Below are 19985 nucleotides of genomic sequence, written 5' to 3'. Positions count from 1 at the left end.
AAAACCTCAAAGAGAACTGCTAAATTCTGGATGAATGCGAGCAACACCTCTGCGATACCAGACACAAATCGAAGCCCAAGTCCGTCATTCGATTCGGGGAGTGTGACTTTGCTTTAATCGTGACTTTCACAATCAACCTTCAGAAAGGTTTCAAACGACGAAGACGGCGACGGCGACTGCGACTGCGACGAGTAGCGTGTAGCAGGCGCAAAATGGGTTGCAGACAACGACAACGACAACTACAACCACAACAGCTACAAAACCTACAACTACAGAAAACTATAGAAAACTGAGAGAGATATCAAGAGGAAGAGGGAATAAACTAACAACTTTTCAAAGCGTTTACTTTGGCGCTTCATCGAATAATATTTCTCACGTTCTATTTTTTATGCCGCCACCGCCGCTGCTGCTGCTGCTGCTGCGGCTGCTGCTGCTGGTCGACTGCTGCTCTTTCTTGATTTTTGTTTTTGTCTATCGATCGTCTCTTTCGGTGCTTCTCGGAGATTGACTTCAGTGCAGGGCACACGGACAGTCGACGGGCAGACAGAGACTTTGGCTTAGTTTTTAATTCGATCTATCATCTGCTCTGCCTCTCAGTACCCCATGGATGCTGCCACAGCCGCTCTGCACTCCCCCCACCGCCGGTGCTGCCTTGCCTTCAGCCTCGACTCTGGAGCAATTTTGATCGTTTCGATATTTTGGGGGAACTTTTTCACGGCACACAATGGAATACATGAAACAACAACGGAAGAAAATTTAATTTCATGCATATCCAGACCCAGATCTTGTCAAGGGTCTATCGGATGTCATAGGAAGTCAAGAAAATTCTTTCCAAGAAAATAATTGCGCAATTTCGCAAAAGGTATTTTTATTGGATTATAATCCCTGTTGTTATATAATTAGCACTAAAACATTAAAACTTCTGCAAATATTTCCAATTATTTAATGCCTTCTTGTCTCTCATGGCTCAATGTCCTTCTTGATATGCGTTTGATGATTATTTGATATACTTTATCGACGCCTGAAGATCAAGCTCAAAAAATTAAAAGAATTAAAAGCTGAGTTCCTATTTGCATGCCTATGGATGGCACCGAACCCTGGAGCTTGTTATTCGATTATTTAGAAGAATGCAGAAAGCGTCAACCTCCTTCAATCAATTTCGTTAGCATTCAACAGTCGACAGGTCTTGGCCAAAATGTCTCTCGGGATATGATTAGAGTCTGGCTGCAAGGGGAGTGGAGGAGAGCTCTGCATGTAAATGGAGGCCATATCCATTTGGCATTGCAAATGCCTTCCTTTTGGCCATTCCCATTCATTAGTTGGCCATTTCAATTAAGCCATAAAAGCCGAGTCTAGCTGAAGACCAATTTTGCAAATCCTATCCTCCTCCTCCTCCTCCTGGCTCCAACTGTCCCTGCCTTTTGGCTCCCCACTAGATTCTTCTCCATGTCCAGAGGCTGCCACAATGTTATTGCCTTTGCATGTTGGAAATCATAAAAATGTTAAATGACAAGCGGGCGCATGTTCATTTTAGCGTTGTCTGTCTGTGGCTGTTGTGGTTGTTGCCGTTGTTGCCGTCGCTGCAGTGGTTGTTGCTGTTGCAGTTGTTCGCATTGTCAAATTGCGATCAAAAACGCAACAAACGAAACATGCCACACGGAGCCGGGCCCCCAAGTCAGAGACAGACCTCCTCCTCCGACCAGCAGCATCATGAATCAAATGTTGGGCTCCAAGCCACCATCAAACACACTCTCTGGAGTGCAACAACCACTGGTGCAACAGCAACAGAAACAGCAACAACAACAACCAGAATCAGCTGAACGTTGAATGTGTTTTAACGGCTACTTGTCTTTAGCTATTTATTGAAAGGATTTTCAACACTCGCACAGAGAGCGAGCGACGCGACCTGACTCCCATACGCCTGGTACACTGAGGGAAACGGAAGGGCAATCAAAAAAAAGGCATGGGATTGCATGATGCCCTCTTGAAAGGTTTAAACAAAAGTTTATCTACAAATTTGGGTTTCATTCGCGGTACAGTTTACTCTAGATAAATGCCTCTATAATGAAATATTACACCTCTCTGAGAAGCTTCCTCCAAAGCCTCCATCTACTTATTTTCCCTCAGTGCATTTGAGCCGCTCAATCTGCGTTCGCTGCCACAGTCTTCTGTCTTCTGTCTTCCGTCTGCTGTCTTCAGTCTGCCAGTTGCTAGCGTCACTCATTCATGCATTCAATCATTTAATTCAATTTGAAATTGTACAACAAGTCGCACATTTGCGCCTGCCACATGTCCACAGCCGCAAGAGTCGGAGTCGGAGTTGGACTCCGAGTCGGAGACAGATTCAGAGTCGGATGCGGATTGGTAGCTGAGCGCGCATTCAGTGTACAGCAGCTCGGAGATGGAGCTACAGCTGGAGTGGTCCTGGAGCTGGTGATGCCACAGTCGGACCAAGAAAAATACACACACATTTGATTATGAAAAGCCTGCGTCTGCGTATGCAACTGCGTCAGCGTCTGCGTCAGCATCAGAGTCAGCCTCAGCCTCAGCTTCAGCGTCAGCATCTGCGTTTGTGGCAGCAACCAAATCGATAAAAATAATTGGTTGACTGTTGCTCACTCAGAGGCAGAGACTCGACTGCGCTCGAATTCTGTTGAATTTTCAGTTTGACATGGATTGCTGCTGCTGTTGATCGGTTGGTCCCGATCAGGGATCGACAACTATGGAGCGCGTTGGGGACAGGGGCCTTAGGAGAGAGGGGAGCCACTGTTTGGTGGAAAGACGACCATTACAACATGGACAGACGTTGGCGGCAGTTTTCCCACGTTCGTGAAAATATTTTTTCGCAAATTATTGGCAAAATAAAATTGTGCACATTTTGGCCTAACGATTTGAATGTGTTTTTCTTCTGTGCGGTGTGCGGTGGACGGTGTTCGGTGGCTGGTGTACAAGGAAATTAAGGCCGGCAAATGGTGTAATGTTGTATGTAAACCTAATGAAGCCATATACCATATATACGCCATATAGATAATTGATGAATTCGATTATGAAATCAGTGTGAGAAGTTTTCAGAAATTCCGATATACATACATATATAGGTATATGGGTTAATATTCGCATTACTGAATCTGAAGGGGAGGCATCTAGGCGTAGGTTACGGAATGTGATTCAGAGAATATATATCGAGAGATAAAAGGATATACAATGGCTATATAGAAATAACAAAGATTTCTCGTTTTTTAGATTGATTTGAAATAACTTCTCTGGATGTACATTTAATTTATCATTGGTATGCGATGCCTATCTATCGAATTCCCATTTAGGTTGTTATACTTCCTTCTTTTAATTGCATTCCATTCCAAAATGGAATCATCCAATTAGCAACAGAATTCTGATCTTCCTGGAGTTCCCGCCATAAAGTTGTCTTAATGAACAACCCACCAATTAATTTCCCTCTCATTGAACGCACTTATGTCCCATGTCCCCCCCATTGCACAACAAGTTGCTTACCCTAAATCATCTTACAAATCTTAAGATATACGAGTACTCGACTAAGAAAATAAAAAAGGAAAGAAAAGAGTGAAAAATTCCTGCGCAAGTTACGCAAAAGCTGGAAAAACAAATGTGAGCAAATTTTTATTTACTTAACGTGTGTACCTGGTGACAGTTGTCACGGCGAGGAGACTCTGAATCGGATTCAGACTTGGAGTTAGAGTCAGAGTCAGAGTCAGAGCCAGAGCCAGAGACTTGGGGCAGAGACAACACTTTAAAAAATTAATTGCTGAGATTTATGAGCCAGTTAGTGGATCGAATCGAAGCGAAGCGGAGCCGGAGCCACAGCCACGTCCAAGTCCAACTTCTGCTGCTTCTGGTGCTGTCCCGAGGTCCGAGTCCAAGTTGGAGCTAGAGATGATGTCGGAGTCGGGAGTCGAGAGTCGGAGTGCGTGCTCGGTCCGTTAGGAGTTTAAGAGTTGAGAGCCTTATAAGGCTGCCGACTCTCGACTCGACTCGAGTCGACTCTCTGATGGCGCGTTTTATGCATAAGCTGAACCACATTTTCCAGCCACTTCACACTTTTATCAGTTTAAAATATGAAGCGGCAAACTATGGGAAAATCTTTTTATAGACCTGCCTCTACCCTGCCGGAGGCGGGGTGCGACGGGGTGGACGGGGTGGACGGACCCCTGAAGCTAAAGGCAGAGTAAGATCCGAGTAAAAAAGAGCCGACAGTCAATTGTGTGGCGAAAAGATTTGCGAGACCTGATAAAACCGAATGCAGTTGGATGCACTCGTGAGATGATGACGATGGCTATAGGGAGATGGAGATGGAGCTGGAGCTGGAGATGGGGTCTACTGCAGTGAGAGAGTCGTTTCCCTCGCAGCATGGAGCAGCAGCAGCAGTCTGTTGCGGTTTTCAACTCCACTTTTTCGCCTGGGCACACTATAATTAGACAATAAACAAAGCCAGAGACACAGACAAGAGGAAAAGGCATTGGGTGTTCATTTGGGGCGTGGCCAATGCATCACACACCACACACTCACAGATATTTATACACAAAGAGGCAGACAGACAGGCAGATACAACAACCAATGGGCAATCAAAATCAGCGACAAATTGTGCATTTTGTGGTCACAAATTGAGTTAACGCTGCCAAATTAGCGGCATGAATTTATCGCTCGGCCAACGGCCAGCCACAAAACAAAACCAATCCGAAACCAAAGCACAACCACAGGCCCAGAGACAGAGATACAGATACAGGGAGACCAGAGACCCGAGATACAGGGAGACAGTGAGACAGAGAGAGAGATTCGTTTCGGGTTCGGGCTCGGGCTCGGACTTGGGGACCGAGACGAAGACTGAGACTGAGTCTGGGCAAAACGCTTTAATTAAGTCTTTACAAGACCAGGCACTTGGGCAGCAGTTGCAGCCAGCACTGAGCGAAATTATGGGCTTCCCCAAATATAAATATGATAGCGATATCAATTCTAGAAGAGAACCCTTTCAACATCTTAAGGATGGTTGGCAAAAAGCCCACCAAGGAGGAGGGGACTACTGAAACTGGTGTGATACATATGTGCGTCTGTTTTCTTTAAGAAAGGTAAAAAAGTAAGATCATAAATTTGTGAAACTTAAAGCACCATTTTATTCTTTTTACCATACTAATGTACAATTTTAAATGTATAAATGTGGAATAAATAGGGGTACCAAGAAATGGAAGACACGACCAAGCCATCTACTACCAATACTTATTCCAGTTCAAACAACACGAAAATATGATGATAGATGAGTAAGAGGAAAACAAAAGCATAGAAATTATTGATGTTTTCGGTCATTCGGTGTTTAAAGCACTACCGAACCTAGCATCCTTCTTATACACCTTTGCATTTAGAGAAAATTTCAAGTGCTATTGCCTCTGTATTCCCTCAGTGTATGTCTGGATAGCCAGCATCATTTGAAATTGGGTGCACCGCCACTTTGGCTCGCTTAAATAAATAAATCTGCTCCGGCTGCCGCTGCCGCTGACGCTGCTGCTGCTGTTGCAGTTGCTCTGTGGCCAACAACAATTGGCGCTCGCCTCTTGCCACCAATAAAAGATCGCAGCTCGCTGATTTGACAGGTGAACAATTTTGGGGTTGGGCAGTTTTCTGGGGTCCGAGCCGCAGCCACAGCCACATCCACAGTTGCACAGCCTTCGCTGCAGCTCCACTTGCAGCATGTGTCGCTGCCTGCTGCTGCTTGCTGCTGCTGCCGGGTACTGCCGTGGATGGTGCAGTGCCCACCCACCTGGCTTCGATTGGAGCAAACATTTGTTTTCCTCGCCAGATTATTTCAACAAACTGGTGACAACAAATTAATTTAAAAGATTGTTCAGATATCCGCATGGGTTATATTTTACTTGGATTGTTAGGCTCTCCATGACAGCATCGGTGGGTGGCTTTGGAGGTTGTTAGCACCATTGATAACTCAGGGAAGATATACGCGTAGTTGGAAAGTAGACCCACTTTTTCTGCCGACTGTGGGAACAGCTGGAAGATGGCACTTCTTAGATGTAATTCTACTCAAGGTAGAGACTCCAGTTGAAGGGGGATATTTGTGACGTCTAGAAGGAAGCGTTTCCGACCCTATATATTCTAGCCGAGTCGATTGAGCCATGCCTATCTGTCCGTCCGCCCGTGTGTCCGTCCGTCCGACTGTCCGTCTGTCCGTCCCTATCAGCGCCAAGTGCTCAAAGACTATAAGAGCTAGAGCAACGACATTTTGTATCTAGACTTATGTGATATGTCATTGTTACAAGTATATTGCAAAACTTCGCCCCGCCCACTTCCGCCCCGCAAGGACGAAAATCTGTGGCATTCACAGATCTCAGAGGAGTGAAAAGTATTGATCGTTTAGAACAAACAAGTTATACTACAATAGATCCAGGGGCTAGTATCAGAGATATCTGTTCTTCTACTTGTATATAGAATTATCTAAGAGATAGCTCAATTTATGCCGTGTATAGCACATATCTGTAGGCTATACCATAGGCTATAGCACATATCTGTAGGCTATACTCCTACAATCATTTACCTATAAGTAAAACCCTATTATATTATAATTTCTTGCTCTGCATTATCATAATCATTTTCTGTCATTCGATAAATCTTAATCGCATCGTTCTTCCATCGCTTCCAATATGCAAACATTTTCCATGGTTTTCACCCCCCAAAAAAGAAACCAAGAAAAAATTGATTGCACACTTCAAATATCATTGAAAAGGAGGGGGCGCATGACGGATGCGATCGGATCGGCCGTCGAGACAGGCACAAATAAATATCGCAATGCTGGGCCATAAATAAAGCCAAGCGAAAAATGTGCCGAAATCGAACATTGAACATCGATTTTGCAAGGTCAAACGGAGGAGTTGGAGATGGAGTTGAGGCTGCGGATGGAGTCGGGATGAAGACTGGCTGTGAGAGATGGCCTGGCTAACTGCTGGCTTGGTTCGGGCCCTTAAACTTTTCAAAAGTCAACAGCAGTTTAAACTCGTTTGCAAAACACTAACGGGGCAAAACGCCTCGACGACGTCGCCCTCCTGCCGGGCTCTACACTCAATTTGTTTGCCCAGCGGCATTGAGAATTGGAGTGTCAAACTTTCAGCTTTCAATGCACGCCAGGATCCCGAGTCCCAGGGCAAGCGCACAGACAGAGTTGGAGTCAGCCACAGAGGAGTTGGGAGCTGGGGAGCTGGGGGAGCTGAAACTATAGCTAAAGCCGGAGGAGGTTGGCCTGGGATGGCTTCTTGCTGGTTTTGTATTGACATTAAATGAAATAATCTGCGATGATTGTGCATTAGTTGCAGTCGGGAGACTCACAGAGGCGATGCTGGAGATGCTGGGTGCTGGTTGCCGGGGCGCTGTCGTCCATGCCCAGGGACTGGGGTAAGGTAATAGTTCTAGACTGCTTGCTGCCTTTTTCCGTGGAGATCCAAAGAAGTGTCGGGGCGTTGCGGGGTGACTGCGGCGGTATCTGGGGTACCTGGGGAGGATGACTGCTCGCGGAGCATCGGTTGGTCGTCGTGGTTCCCATGGCATGATTTTGCATGAAATAATGTGGCGCACGAGTGGGCGGGCAGAACCGTGCGGGGGGCCACTTGTCGTGGAGCAGTCTTTTTGGCATTGCCAGAGCTCCCAAGCACAGTGGTTTTCATCGAGCGGATAATGGACGAATTGTCGAATGCTTCAGCTAATTGGTTTACTTTTTATGGGTATGTTGAAATCGGGTTTGTTTTATAGCTCAGACAGTAGATAAGAAATGTCTATAGGTATCTCTGATTTGTTCCGCCACTCGCTGTAGATCTTCACCAGAATTCTCTAGAGAGTCTCCAAATCTTTGGTTATCGATCATTTGTATATTTTCTTTAAACTTCGAACCACTGTACTGTGGAGCCTTGTGTCCCCCTTGTGCATTGCCGCTTTGTTGCCTTTTGGAAGCTTCATTCAGGCGCTTGTCTTTCGGTTTCTGTTTCTGTATCTTTTTTTCTTCTGTTGGGGCTTTTCCGTTTTTCTGTTTCTGTTTTCTGCCGCTCAACCAAATTTGCGATGAAACAGGAACCGTTAACTGCGGCAATTTGTGCCTGCTGCTGTCCCTCCCTGTCTCTCTCTCGCTCTCTGTCTCTGTACTGCTCTGAGGTTCTCTCTGGGAGTCTCCGTGCTGATAGTGTGTCCCTCAGTTAGTTTCCCACGTTATAATTCGTTAGATTTTCAATGCTTTTTTCGGTGTATTTGGTCTTGGATTCGGATTGCTTTAGTTACGATAGCTCCTCCACTGATTGACGGGCCTGGGCATACTCCTTAAAGGCACAGGGAGCTGGGCTTGGTTCTACCGTGCCTCCAGTTGACACTTGAAGTCGGTGCTTGGGACTTGAGAGTCGGGAATGGAGCTCGGGGCATTGCGTGAGGCCCGGCCTTTCTCTTTTGTTTCTCTTCTCTCTTTCTCTCGGCATCACGTGCAAGCAATTATTTTATCAATCATTTAGGCGCTAGTCGATGTTGCGTTGCTGCCTCCTCCTCGCCTGGCTAGGCCCAGGCCCAGGCCCGGGCCCGGGCCTCAACGACGTTGTATTTAAGGTGGTGCTGCACTGCGGAGTGGTGTGCTGTGGTGCGGTGTGGTGCGGTGGTGCTCAAACAGCGAAAACGCATTTAATGTCTGCTTAGTGTGATTACGACGCATTAATGCCGTGCTCCAGCCAGCCAGCCAGCCATCCAGCCCGACCATTCGACGAGCCGGCATCGTCTCCACCTTGTAGATTCGTTTTGTTTTTGCTTTTAACTGTTTTACAGTCACCGGGCCAGGCCTGGTCTCTGGTCTCTGGTCTGGTCGCTTCTTCCAGCTGGTGTTGTTATATGTGTGTTAACTTTCAAATAAATTAAACATGAAGCTGGGATCATTTATTTCACTCGCTCCACCTAACCAGAGACTCGAAGCCCCGCCACGGCAAGAGAGAGCCCGACGCTCGTTTGGGGGCAAAAACAAGCACACACATAAGCACAAGTACTCTCTCATGGTCACACACACACAAGTTCATGCACATATACATGTATATGTTTGTTCCACACACAAGTACATTAGTTTAGACCTGGCCAAAAGACTCTGTGCGCAATGTTTCTTCATTTTCACATTAAATGTGCAATCCCCGACATTTGTTTGAATTAACACGCGGCAATTACCGCTCACCAAGCTCCAAACTCCAAGCTCCATACTCCAACTCGAGGCTCCAACTCCAACTCTAACTCAAAATCCATTCCCAGCTCCAGCTCCAGCTCCGTCCGCGGGCATTCGCCGCACAGAGACCTCACTTGGGCTAACTACTCGTATCCCAGGCTCTGCCTACCAGCCTTTCGGACTCATTTGGGGGCTTTTTAGGGGGTAGTTAAAGTCTCCGCTTAACAGACACAATCGATCAATCTATCGATAATACTGGGTATTGTGTACATCGGTACACTGATTGCAGGGTGCTAATTCACCGATAAACGACTCTAATGAATGTCGTATGTGGTGCCTGGGAATTGTTTAAAGGATCTTTAATTATTTCGATCATTTATCGAGTACATTAAACAAGCACTTAATGTGTTTGACCAGCTAAAACAAGTGTTTGGGGAGTTCTAAATTGACCGCAGTGTGTAGCAGGTGGTTCGTGGGGTATTTTACTTCTAAAATGTTGTAAATTTAATGTTTTAAGAGGGGGTTCCTGTTTCCTTTTTGCTTTTCTTCCACTATCGATACATTCTCTTCAGAGCTGTGTATTTTCCAGCTCTCATCATTTTCCTCATTTATACGAGCATAGAGATATACATATACATAAATACATATGTATGTATTGTGTTAAGTGAAACCGGCATTAAGTCCTCTCCTGCCAGCCCCAATCGATTACATATGCGCATCAATAAATCAATGAAATGTTGCATAAAACGATCATTTAATGCCTTCTGCCCCAGCTATGGCAGCACCGTGCCCCCAATCCCCGCCCAATCAGAATTCTTCGACCGTAGCATTTATATGGCAGAGCTATAGGATAGGTGGTGACCATAGAGGAAACCACTTAAACTGCTTTGCCGCTGTTTATCTCGGAAGACGACCGGGCAGACAAAGAAATGCATAAATTATTTCTCACAGGCATTTTAAAGCGCCTGTTAGGCGAGTTGGCCGACTGCCGATGGCCGATTCCCGATGCAGCGGCAGCAGCAGCAGCCGCCTCTGCCTACTTACTGGCCATTTAGAAAGCCTTCGACTGCGACTGTGACTGCGACTTCGCCTTCGCAGAGGCCGTGTCCACGCTTTTGTCCATATTTGTACACAATTAGCAATGACACAAAAAAACGACCAAGAGAGAAAGAATCGCAGCAGCCAGCACCAGCAGCAGCAGCAGAATAGGCATAAAAAATGCAAAAGTAAAGGAAACAAACTTCACACACCATAAATCGATTATCAATGCACACAGATATACGAGTACGAGTACAAACACACACATGGGCATTAAATCAAATTGCGCATTTTACGCCTCGTCGGGCTTGTGCATAAATTTATTTATCGGCTTGTCCATCGACAGTGGCTGCCGTCGCCTTATCGCACACGCATCCACGCCATCGACATATCCCCATCCTTAAGTCCGATCATCATCATCACCATCATCATAGTGAGCGTGATCGTCATCGACATGGACATCGACAGCGACAGCGACACGGACATTGCGTATACGCCGTGTGCCCGTACTCGTGCCTGTGCCTGGGCCCGCGCTCTGCTTCTGTCTGCGTCTGTGTCTGTATGTGCATGCATAAAATGTATAACAAAATTGTCATTAGCGTAAAGCATTTGTTAAGCACTCACAGATCAAGCGATAAGTCAGAGTAGGGGCGGGGGACGACGACTCCAGAGCAGGCCAGAGCTTCCCTCTTCCTCGCTGGGACAGGCCCCAGTGCTGACCATCCATCCATCCATCCATCCATCCATCCATCCATCAACGCCATCGTCTTTGGCTGGGAGAGAACACGCGCTGACAATCAATGGCGACAAGCGAAGCTGCCTGAAACGAGTCCGGTTGGGCGATGAGGTGTGGATGAGGTGCGATGCGAAGAGGTGCGGCGTTGTGAGGCATGGTTTGGTCCGGGTCCAACTATTTCACACCTTCGCCTTCGCATTCGCTTGGCTCTTGGTGTTGCCTGGCTCTGAATGGGGATCTGGCTCGCTAGCTCACTGGATCTCTGGCTTTTTTGGCTTAGACGACGACGACGACGACGACGACGGCGGCGGCATCCGAGACCAAGGCATGGTGTAAAATGCCTGCATGATTGGCATTGCTTTTGTATCTTTGCTCTCTGTGTCTCTGTGTCCATGTCCGTACCTCGTCGTCAGCTTATTGACAATGCGTCAGGCGTTTGCTCCGCTGGCGGTGGTCAGCTTTGATGACTCCAGATACAGCCAGAGCTTGAGCTGGAGCTGAAGCTGGAACTGAAGCTGGGGCTGAGGCTGAAGCCTGGTCTACAGCTGCAGTGGTCTAAAAACTAGTTGCGTTGACATACCAATTAACTTGACAAATACATAATTGGTAGTAAAAACAATTAAATGTTGGTCGCTTTTTTGCTCTCTTGATCTGGCTACCGCCTTTTGATCAAGAACTCCATCCGAGGCATGCCCCCAAACACACGACACACGACTCTGATCGACCATTTCGCTGTCAGCTTATGAGTCTCAGAAATTCATTTAAATTTATCTAGTTGTCAGCGTTTTTCTGGCGGCTCTAAGATATTTGCACAATTTGCTCATAAAAAACAAATCAACAAAAAAATAAACACACTCACAGATACAGTGGGTGCGAAGGAGAGACAGCTACACTGAGGGACAGAGACAGGGAGAGGGACCAACGGCAGCCACTAACGAAGCGCCGCCAACGTCTTGGCGATGCTGTTTGCTGATTTTGTTGTGGGCAGCCCTCGCTGAAAATTTATAATACGCTAAAGGAGCGTAAGGCATTACAGAATTCAGAGATTGTTGGGGATAACAAAGAGCGAAGAAATTTATAGGTTGTCAATAGGAAATTAGGATATTTCCATATTAAGGAAGGTTAATAAACGATAAGTGGTTCGATCGATTTTATGGAGGAAATCCATTTGTCCTTTGCTATAGAACAGCTTTAATTGTGGAATGACATAGAATAGTATTGTTAATTTAGGGCAATTTTTGACTGATCAGATAACGAAAGGGCATTTCATCTTCGCCATTCCTGACTTCATTTTATTTCTCCTAGTGCCTCCTTTTATTTGGCTCTGTGGCTCTCTTTGGCAGGTGCAGTTTGCATTTGCCGCTGCGGCTGCGGCTTCGGCTGCTGTTGTTGCTCATTAGCTTTTTTCCCTGCTGCCACAAAGTCTACGTCTGTTACCATTTTGGGCTCTCTGGGAATCAGGCGCTGGATTAGCCAGGCACTAGGCAAACAGGCAGGCTGCAGGCAGCAGGCAGAAGGCAGGTATAAGGTAAGGTAAAGTACGCTAAGGCATGGCATGGCAGCCGCCAAAAGGAAAATCGAAATGCCTTGCCGTGGTGTTCGGTGTTCAGTGTGCAGTGTGGGAAAACTTTTATTTCAAGGTTCAAAAGACGCCCGCAGAGTGTGAAAAATGGCTAAAACAAAAAGCTGTGGCCACAGCAATTGCAGAGGGTATATAAAGGGGGATTTTAGCTTGCGGCTGCCCCCACGGCGTATGCGCAATGCCATAAATTCAATGCGACTCGCGGTGGCCCAAACCGATCCGATCCGATGCGGTCAGCCTCGAAGTTGGTCAAACGATGTGGTGGCCCAGAAAGCCAGCAACGCAACGTTTCATTTTCATGTGTGAAAATTGCAGAATCCCATCCCATCCCATTGCCGGCTGCGAATCCGAGGCCAAAATGCGAGTGCGAAAGCGAAATACGGATACGCCGTACAGCCAGTGCTCATGCGCCATGTTGTTTCATAATTATAACTTAAATACGACAGTTTTATATAAAAATCAAAAATCAAATAGTAAATCAAAGTAAGCGAGTGCGCGCGCGCCTGGCAATTAAGTGGCTGCAAACGTAACACATGATGGTGCTGTGTGGTGCTTTGGTGCTTTGGTGGTGCGCTTGGCCAAGCACGTCGCCATCGACAGCGAGAGCGAGAGCTCGGACTGAGACTCAGACCCGGGACCGGGGACCGGAGACCGGAGACCCGGCTAGGCCCGAGTCAAGCTTCAGCCAAGCGAACTGTCAATTATAACCAATCGCACACCAAGTGCACATTAAACCCTATCAACTGTTTCTGTAATTTATTGTTCGGGTGGGTATTTTCTCTTCTCTTCCCTTCTCTCCCTGTCTCTTCTACCTTCTATCCTCACTCGCCCTGTGTTCGGTTTTTCTTGCTTCCACAGTTGCAAGTCTTGCAGTCGCATTTGGTGCGAGATCCGCATTGCATTGCACACACCGCACACACGCTGTTGGACGGTGCAGCACAGTGGGGCAAGGGAGGACGGGATTGAAGTTCTAATGAGCTCTCCAGCAATGGCGGCCAGAAGCAGGGGTTCTTGATTAACTATTGTTGTCGTGGGGTCCTATAACATCTGTCCTACCCTTAGGAAAATGGGAGCTCAGAAATCATAGGCAAGCTTCCATTTGTTCACTCTCTCTTTGAAACCCAGATCGATATACGAAATCCTTGAAAAGAGGTTCCACTGTGTACCCCCCGCTTGAGCAATGACTTTTCTTGGTCTTGGTACGATCTCGTCTCATCATAATTATCGCTGCGACGGCGAGTGCGAATGCTTGTGGGGCGGCACGTCCCAGTACGCAGCGAGGGTCGGAGGGGTGGAGATCTAGCTATCTGGAGAGGGTTGGAGAGGAGATCCAATCTAGCTAGATATAGAGAGGCAGTCTGGGAGGTAGCCAGCGTAAATCTGGCAGAGTCAAATGAGCAGTTTATGGCCAGATACGATACGAGGCGACGCAACGCGACGACCATTTGAAGACGCGCCAAAGGAGCCCGAGATGGAGGAGCCTGTCTATATAGCATCGCCACTCGGGGGCAACATTCACTTTTTTTATTGCACCACTTTGGCAATAGGCACAAGTGTGATTTCGAATCTCTGGGTCGCCTGGTGGTGCACCGCCTGATGGTTGCACCGTTGCCCCACTCCATCGTTCCACAGTTGCCCCACCGATGTTGCTGCTAAATTGGCAGAAATATGAAGTCAGCGTGTGCATTTTGGTAAAAGCGGTGATTACACACACTGAGACATAGGGAAACATTCACTGGGATATATTCGCTGGAGAATGGCCGTTTGAGAGACGAGAAATATATGACAGACAGAGTTGCCACATAATGCGCATTAGCATACAGCATGCAGCATACAGAGCGAGCTGGTGCTAAAGCTGGGCCCATAAGCCACTGTTGCGGCAGCTACCCATCCAGCCTTCCAACCTACCAGCTACCCTTCCCTTCCCAACCATTTCCAGGGAGGCAGGCGCAATTGCAAATGGGGCACAGCAACAGAAACAGAAACAGAAAGACTCAACCTCAACTCCAAAGCACTGCACTGTGGGCTGACGTTGATGGCCAGTTCAATTAAATGCCATCAATTTTAATAACGCGCTCGGACCTGGGCCCGGGCTCGGGCTCGGACCTGGTCTGGGCCAAGTTAACGGATCTCAACCTCAAGCCCCTCTTTGGGTCTGTTGCTACCTTGGGCGACCTGAAGCTTGGCTGCTTGGGTGCTGGGTAATGGGTGCTGGGGAAACAAAACGCTCTCTGGCATGGAAACTACAAATGCATCAACAGAGACCTGGTACACATGTGTAGACAGTCGCAACGCACTCGAAGCACTTGAGGCTAAGAAACAAGCGGCGGACCATCGGACCAACGGACCAGTCCCAACCCCAGAAACAGCACTCACTTCACAGCAAGCCAGAGACCCAGAGAGAGGGAGAGATCTCCGGTCAGTTCCGACTGGGTCTTGTGGCCCTCGGTCATATATAGTTGCAGGCTTGACAAAGCACTTAAGCCTGGGTCACTTGTACAGTTCGCTTTTTCCTCGTTTTTCTTTCTTTCGCTGCTTTGTCTTAGCCCCACTGACAAACGAGATCCACACGGGAAAGAAACGTCAAGAAGCGGGCAAAAAGCAAGTGAAAATTGAATGTGCTAACCAGGAAAGCCCGAGAACCCGTGGGGGGGGGGGGGGATGATGGGGGGTTTATAAGAATAAATTATAAATACCTCTGAACTGTAGATTGTGGCTTATAATTTGCAAGATTTTGCACACTTTTAGACACACTTTTACGCACAGTACACACGATGGTCGAGAAGAGCAACTGAATATGAGAGAAAATTGATCATAAATCATAGAAGAATCGGTTTGGGTTGAGGAATATGCACAATGTATCGTTTCTTGTTGTTTCCATGGGAGGATTATAAAATTAACAGAATAGATGAGCAGAAGAGAGCGCAACAATAGAGAGAGCGTCACAAAAAGAAGGACGGGTTGAAGGTTAAAGAAAATCAGTTCTAAATGACGTTCAGACAATATTTATTTGCTTAGTCGCAAGGTTAGGCACATTTATAATGATCATGCGTGACTCAAGCCAGCGCACTCAACCATCAATGGGCGTGCCCCACATCGAAATAATCGAAGATGAAGGGGCAAAGAAAATCACATGCAAAATTGGCAACTACGTAAATATTCTGACTAGCAATTTGATCTTCGTAAACCTTCGGGGTAATGAGCGATACAGCTCTGCTGCGACTGTCAATTATCGATTACTTAAGGCCTAGCAAAACTAGCGCTGAGAATCACTTGTGGTTTTCAACAAAAAGTAAGAGAAAAAGTGAAGAAAAATAAGCAGAGGCGGCCCTGCCTCTACCCCCCTACCCCCCTGCTGGCCCGGTTGTGCGGCGACCCAAGACAAGTGGCCAAGTGGCCAAGTGGCCAAGTGGAGTGGAGCAGCAGCAGTAGCCCAGAAGCGAGAATTGAGCAAACTTTTATATGACTCTGGTGGCCGGGGCACCCTTCGAGGAAGGTACATACATAGCGGACTACTGTCGGTAGCAAGAGTGGTAAAGGTAGGGGTAGAGGAAGGAACGAGCGGCTGGCAGTCAGCAGCAGCAGCTGCTGCCGCAATTGATGTTGATGTCGCGGGCGCCAAAATCGACACACTTGTCCCGAGTCTTGGGGCCCGGGTGCCACTGCAACTGGCAGCCGCAACTGGCAGTCGTCGTCTGGTTGAAGTACAGGTTAAATGGATCACGACTGCACGGATTCGCTGTCCGTCGCAGTCTTGGCTGTCTGTCGGCCATAAAATACGCGACATGCAAACGTTTTTGATGCAATGAGGCGGCCAAACGAAATTAGGAAATTGTGTAAAAACTCCTAACTGACAAGGCAAAGTGTTCCACACGGAGAGTCTCTGGGATGCTGTGGCTGTTGCAGTTGCCTGATCCTCTGTGGCTGGCAGTAGGTTGTACGAGTACTCTGCCAATATAGACGGGGCAGCCAGTCAGTCAGTGGTTCATTTACGAGTCTCATTAGGCATTCGCGGCCATAAAGTCGCTCTCCCGCCAGCCGACGACCATTTTGGCCATTTTGTTAACCGAATCTCAATTGGTTTTCTTCCCCCCATTCCATTCCATTGCAGCCAGCACTTCGCATGGGAGCAGCAGCAGCGGCAGCGGCAGCCGAAGCGGCAGCGGCAGCTGTAAATCCTCATCGACCACCAAAGCAGTCCATAGCAGCATCAACTACAGCAATGGAAAGCAGTCTGGATCATCCTCAACCTCCAGCAGCTATGCGGCCGGTGCTTCGGCCGGTGCCTCGTCGTTGGGGGCCTTTGGCCGGCAGCATCAGCAGCCCACTCAGCAACAACTCTATGCCTCCGGTGTGTCCAAGTTGCCATTCTCGCCATTCTTTGCCGCGTCGCCATTCTTCTTCACCTACCGCCGGATTAGCGGCGGTGGTGGCGCCGGCTCAGGAAGCAGCAAGCAGGAGGACAACAACAACAGCTGCAGCTACAACAATGGCAGCAGCGGCGGCAGCAGCAGCAACTCCTCCTCGCTCATGCAGGACTACGACCGCAAGTTCAGCCTGCTGAGCCTCTTCAAGAATCCCTACAAGTTCAGTGACGGCCAAACGGCGAGGAAGACCTCACCGCCGGGCGGCAGCTCCAGCAAGTCGGCGGTGGCCCCTGCCTGCTCCTCCTCATCCTCCGCCAGCTGGAAGAGCTACGCTGGCTCGGGGTCGCCACACGCTGCCCTTAATCCGGCCTTCGGCGGCATGGCTCTGGGCGCCACGCGCAAGGACAACAGCAGCTTCAGCGGCATCAACTTTGGCGGCGGAGCCTCCTCCTTTGCGCGATCCACTTCCGCCGACGCGACGGCCAACGGCGGCTACAATGATCTCTCCAAGAACCGCAAGGTACACAAATGCGACACCGAAGGCTGCGACAAGGTCTACACCAAAAGCTCGCACCTCAAGGCGCACAAGCGAACGCATACGGGTGAGTAGATGGGGATGCTTTGGGGTGTACCGAGAGAGAGAGAGTGTCTATTGCTGACGCTGTGAAACATTTTTCAGGTGAGAAGCCGTATGTGTGCACCTGGGAGGGCTGCATCTGGCGCTTCGCCCGCTCCGACGAGCTGACCCGCCACTACCGCAAGCACACGGGCGTGAAGCCCTTCCGGTGTCAGCTCTGCACGAGGAGCTTCAGCCGCTCCGATCATCTGTCGCTGCACATGCGCCGCCACTGAGCAGAAGGGCAGAAGGGCAGAAGGGAATGAGGATTGTGACTGCCGATCTGGCCATACATATATACATATAGTGCATACAAAACATATCTATATAGACGCCGAGAATACTCATCGAAGGTGCTGCTCGCTCTTGACTATTTATATTCACACACGAATCGCTTTCCATTGTTCATTAACTGAGACCAGATTTTACACATTTTCCATATTGCCTAAGTAGCTCAATTTAGTGGTAAGCGGGCTCAAAGCCCAATCTATTTATAGGGTATCCATAGTTCTAGAGCTGAAGAATTTGTAAAATTCATTCACGTATTCACAACCCAGAGACAATTGCCTTAAGAAGCCAAGTTACGAATGGATTTGTAAACCTACTACTCGTACACACATATGAATACTCGTAGAACATATCCATATAATCGTAGTTTCGTACGATCATACAGATTATATATACAGATAGTTTTGGATTGGTGCTAGCAACTTGCGTGTATATATATACATACATATGTAGATCTAGATATACTTGGTAAGGCGAATTTTAACTAATTTTAGATGAAATTTTTTATTGGTTATTAAGTAGAAAATTTTATACTCGTATACCACAAAAAACAAAAGAGAAACAAATACAAACAAAAATCAAGCGACACAAAAGAGGCACAAAAACCAGAAGAAGCCAAGCAAAGCAATATATTTATATAAATAGAAATTCTCTCATATATAGGATATACCTACTAAACACATTTTGTACTATACACTATACGCATATGATATGAGAGTTAATGGAGAACAAGGGTGGATAGCTAATGGTGGATTGGTGGGGCAATTCCAGAGAAGGGAGTTCAATTTTTTGTATTTTTGTATGCCTAGCGTTTCAAAGCTATGAGAAATAAGTGTTGGATTCACTTTGATGGGTAAAACGGACTACATTCCTTCAAAGACTATTTTACAAGTATCAACCATTTTATTTGATGTTTATTCAACTTTTGTATAATTGTATAATTTCCCCATTTTCCCTCTTTTCCCCTTTGAAGATATACCCTTTCTTTGAATCAAATCCTTTCTATAACATATGCATTTCTTTAAGTACCCGTCTTCACGAGACTTATGAAACGCACTGTATTCCTTGCTTCCTTCCTAATCCCAACAGCATTCTGCCGCGTCCCAACTGTCATCGTAGATTTAGCTCCACGCACACTCCCAGAAACACACACACACAGACACACACAAAAAGCAAAACAAATTGTATTATTTTTTTAAATAAAAGAAAAGCAAATACGTTTTTTTCGTACCATATGCAGACGTACGGCGGACACTGTGCTCATTACGGGGTCCGTGGCCAAATCCGTTGTGGATTTTCATTTGAATGAAAAATCAATTGAGCTCACAATGGGGCAATGGCTAACCAAGTGGTTAGGCTCACTCCTCCTCCTCCTCCTCCTCCGTCTCCATCTCCATCTCCTTCACTGATCCGGTGGCGGCTCCCCAAAGATGTGTGGCAAGTTGTCAGCAACTGCTTTGCTGCTGCGGCCTTTGTGTGCGGCGTGGCACGCACTCCCCGGCAATTGTCCAGGGGAGCATTGTCGATGTCGTCGTCGTCGTCGTCGTCGTTTGTCGTTTGTCGTCGACTGGCAACGTTGCCGCAGAGCATTGCGCGCGTTGTTTGCAATAATAAAGATGACAAATTTCTCGTCATTTGTAATTTCAATGCGAAACGGGCAGGGCAGGGTTGTGCAGCTGAGCTGGAGCTACTGACGGGGTGGAGTGTAGCTGAGGCCAAGACTGGAAGTATGGCTAAAGCTGAAGCTGGCTAATACGCATAACTGGTTGCTCCGGCGACAGCAGGGAGTGAGAGCAATGGAGCTCCAGCTAAGATCGGGATTGGATGACACCTGCAGCGGAAATCAGTGCATGAATAACGCTTTCGGTCATTAAGGCACAATTGTGAAATATTACGTATACGCCATGGCAATTTATTGGTAAATTAATAACCAAATACATATGTATGTACATCCCAACGGACAGTAGCCAAACGGCTGCCGTTCCAAACACTGCCGGTCGGCTGGGGTCTGCGTCTGGGTCTGCCGTCACCGCATTTAGCATAAAGGTTAGACAAATATAACCGACCGGTTTTTTGGGTTAATTAATATGCCTTGGGTCAGGTCAATATTGCGTCGAGGCTGCCACTGCCACTGCCACTGGCACTTTGAGGGG

General features: G+C 47.4%; 1 protein-coding gene across 1 annotated transcript in view; it reads left to right on the top strand.

The window, feature by feature from the left end:
• Positions 1–19049, top strand: part of LOC26532019 (Krueppel-like factor 6) — a 34042-nt gene extending 14993 nt beyond the window's left edge. Inside the window, exons 4-5 of the mRNA XM_033378339.1 lie at positions 16673–17530; positions 17608–19049. Coding sequence (XP_033234230.1) covers positions 16673–17530; positions 17608–17780 — 1031 coding nt within the window. The 3' untranslated portion in view covers positions 17781–19049. The remainder of the gene's footprint in view (positions 1–16672; positions 17531–17607) is intronic.
• The last annotated feature ends 936 nt before the right edge of the window (positions 19050–19985 follow it).

Source organism: Drosophila pseudoobscura, chromosome 3 (genome assembly GCF_009870125.1).
Source record: "Drosophila pseudoobscura strain MV-25-SWS-2005 chromosome 3, UCI_Dpse_MV25, whole genome shotgun sequence".
Lineage (NCBI taxonomy): Eukaryota > Metazoa > Arthropoda > Insecta > Diptera > Drosophilidae > Drosophila > Drosophila pseudoobscura.
The sequence above is the reverse complement of the archived record's forward strand: the minus strand, read 5'-3'. Positions and strand labels throughout refer to the sequence as shown.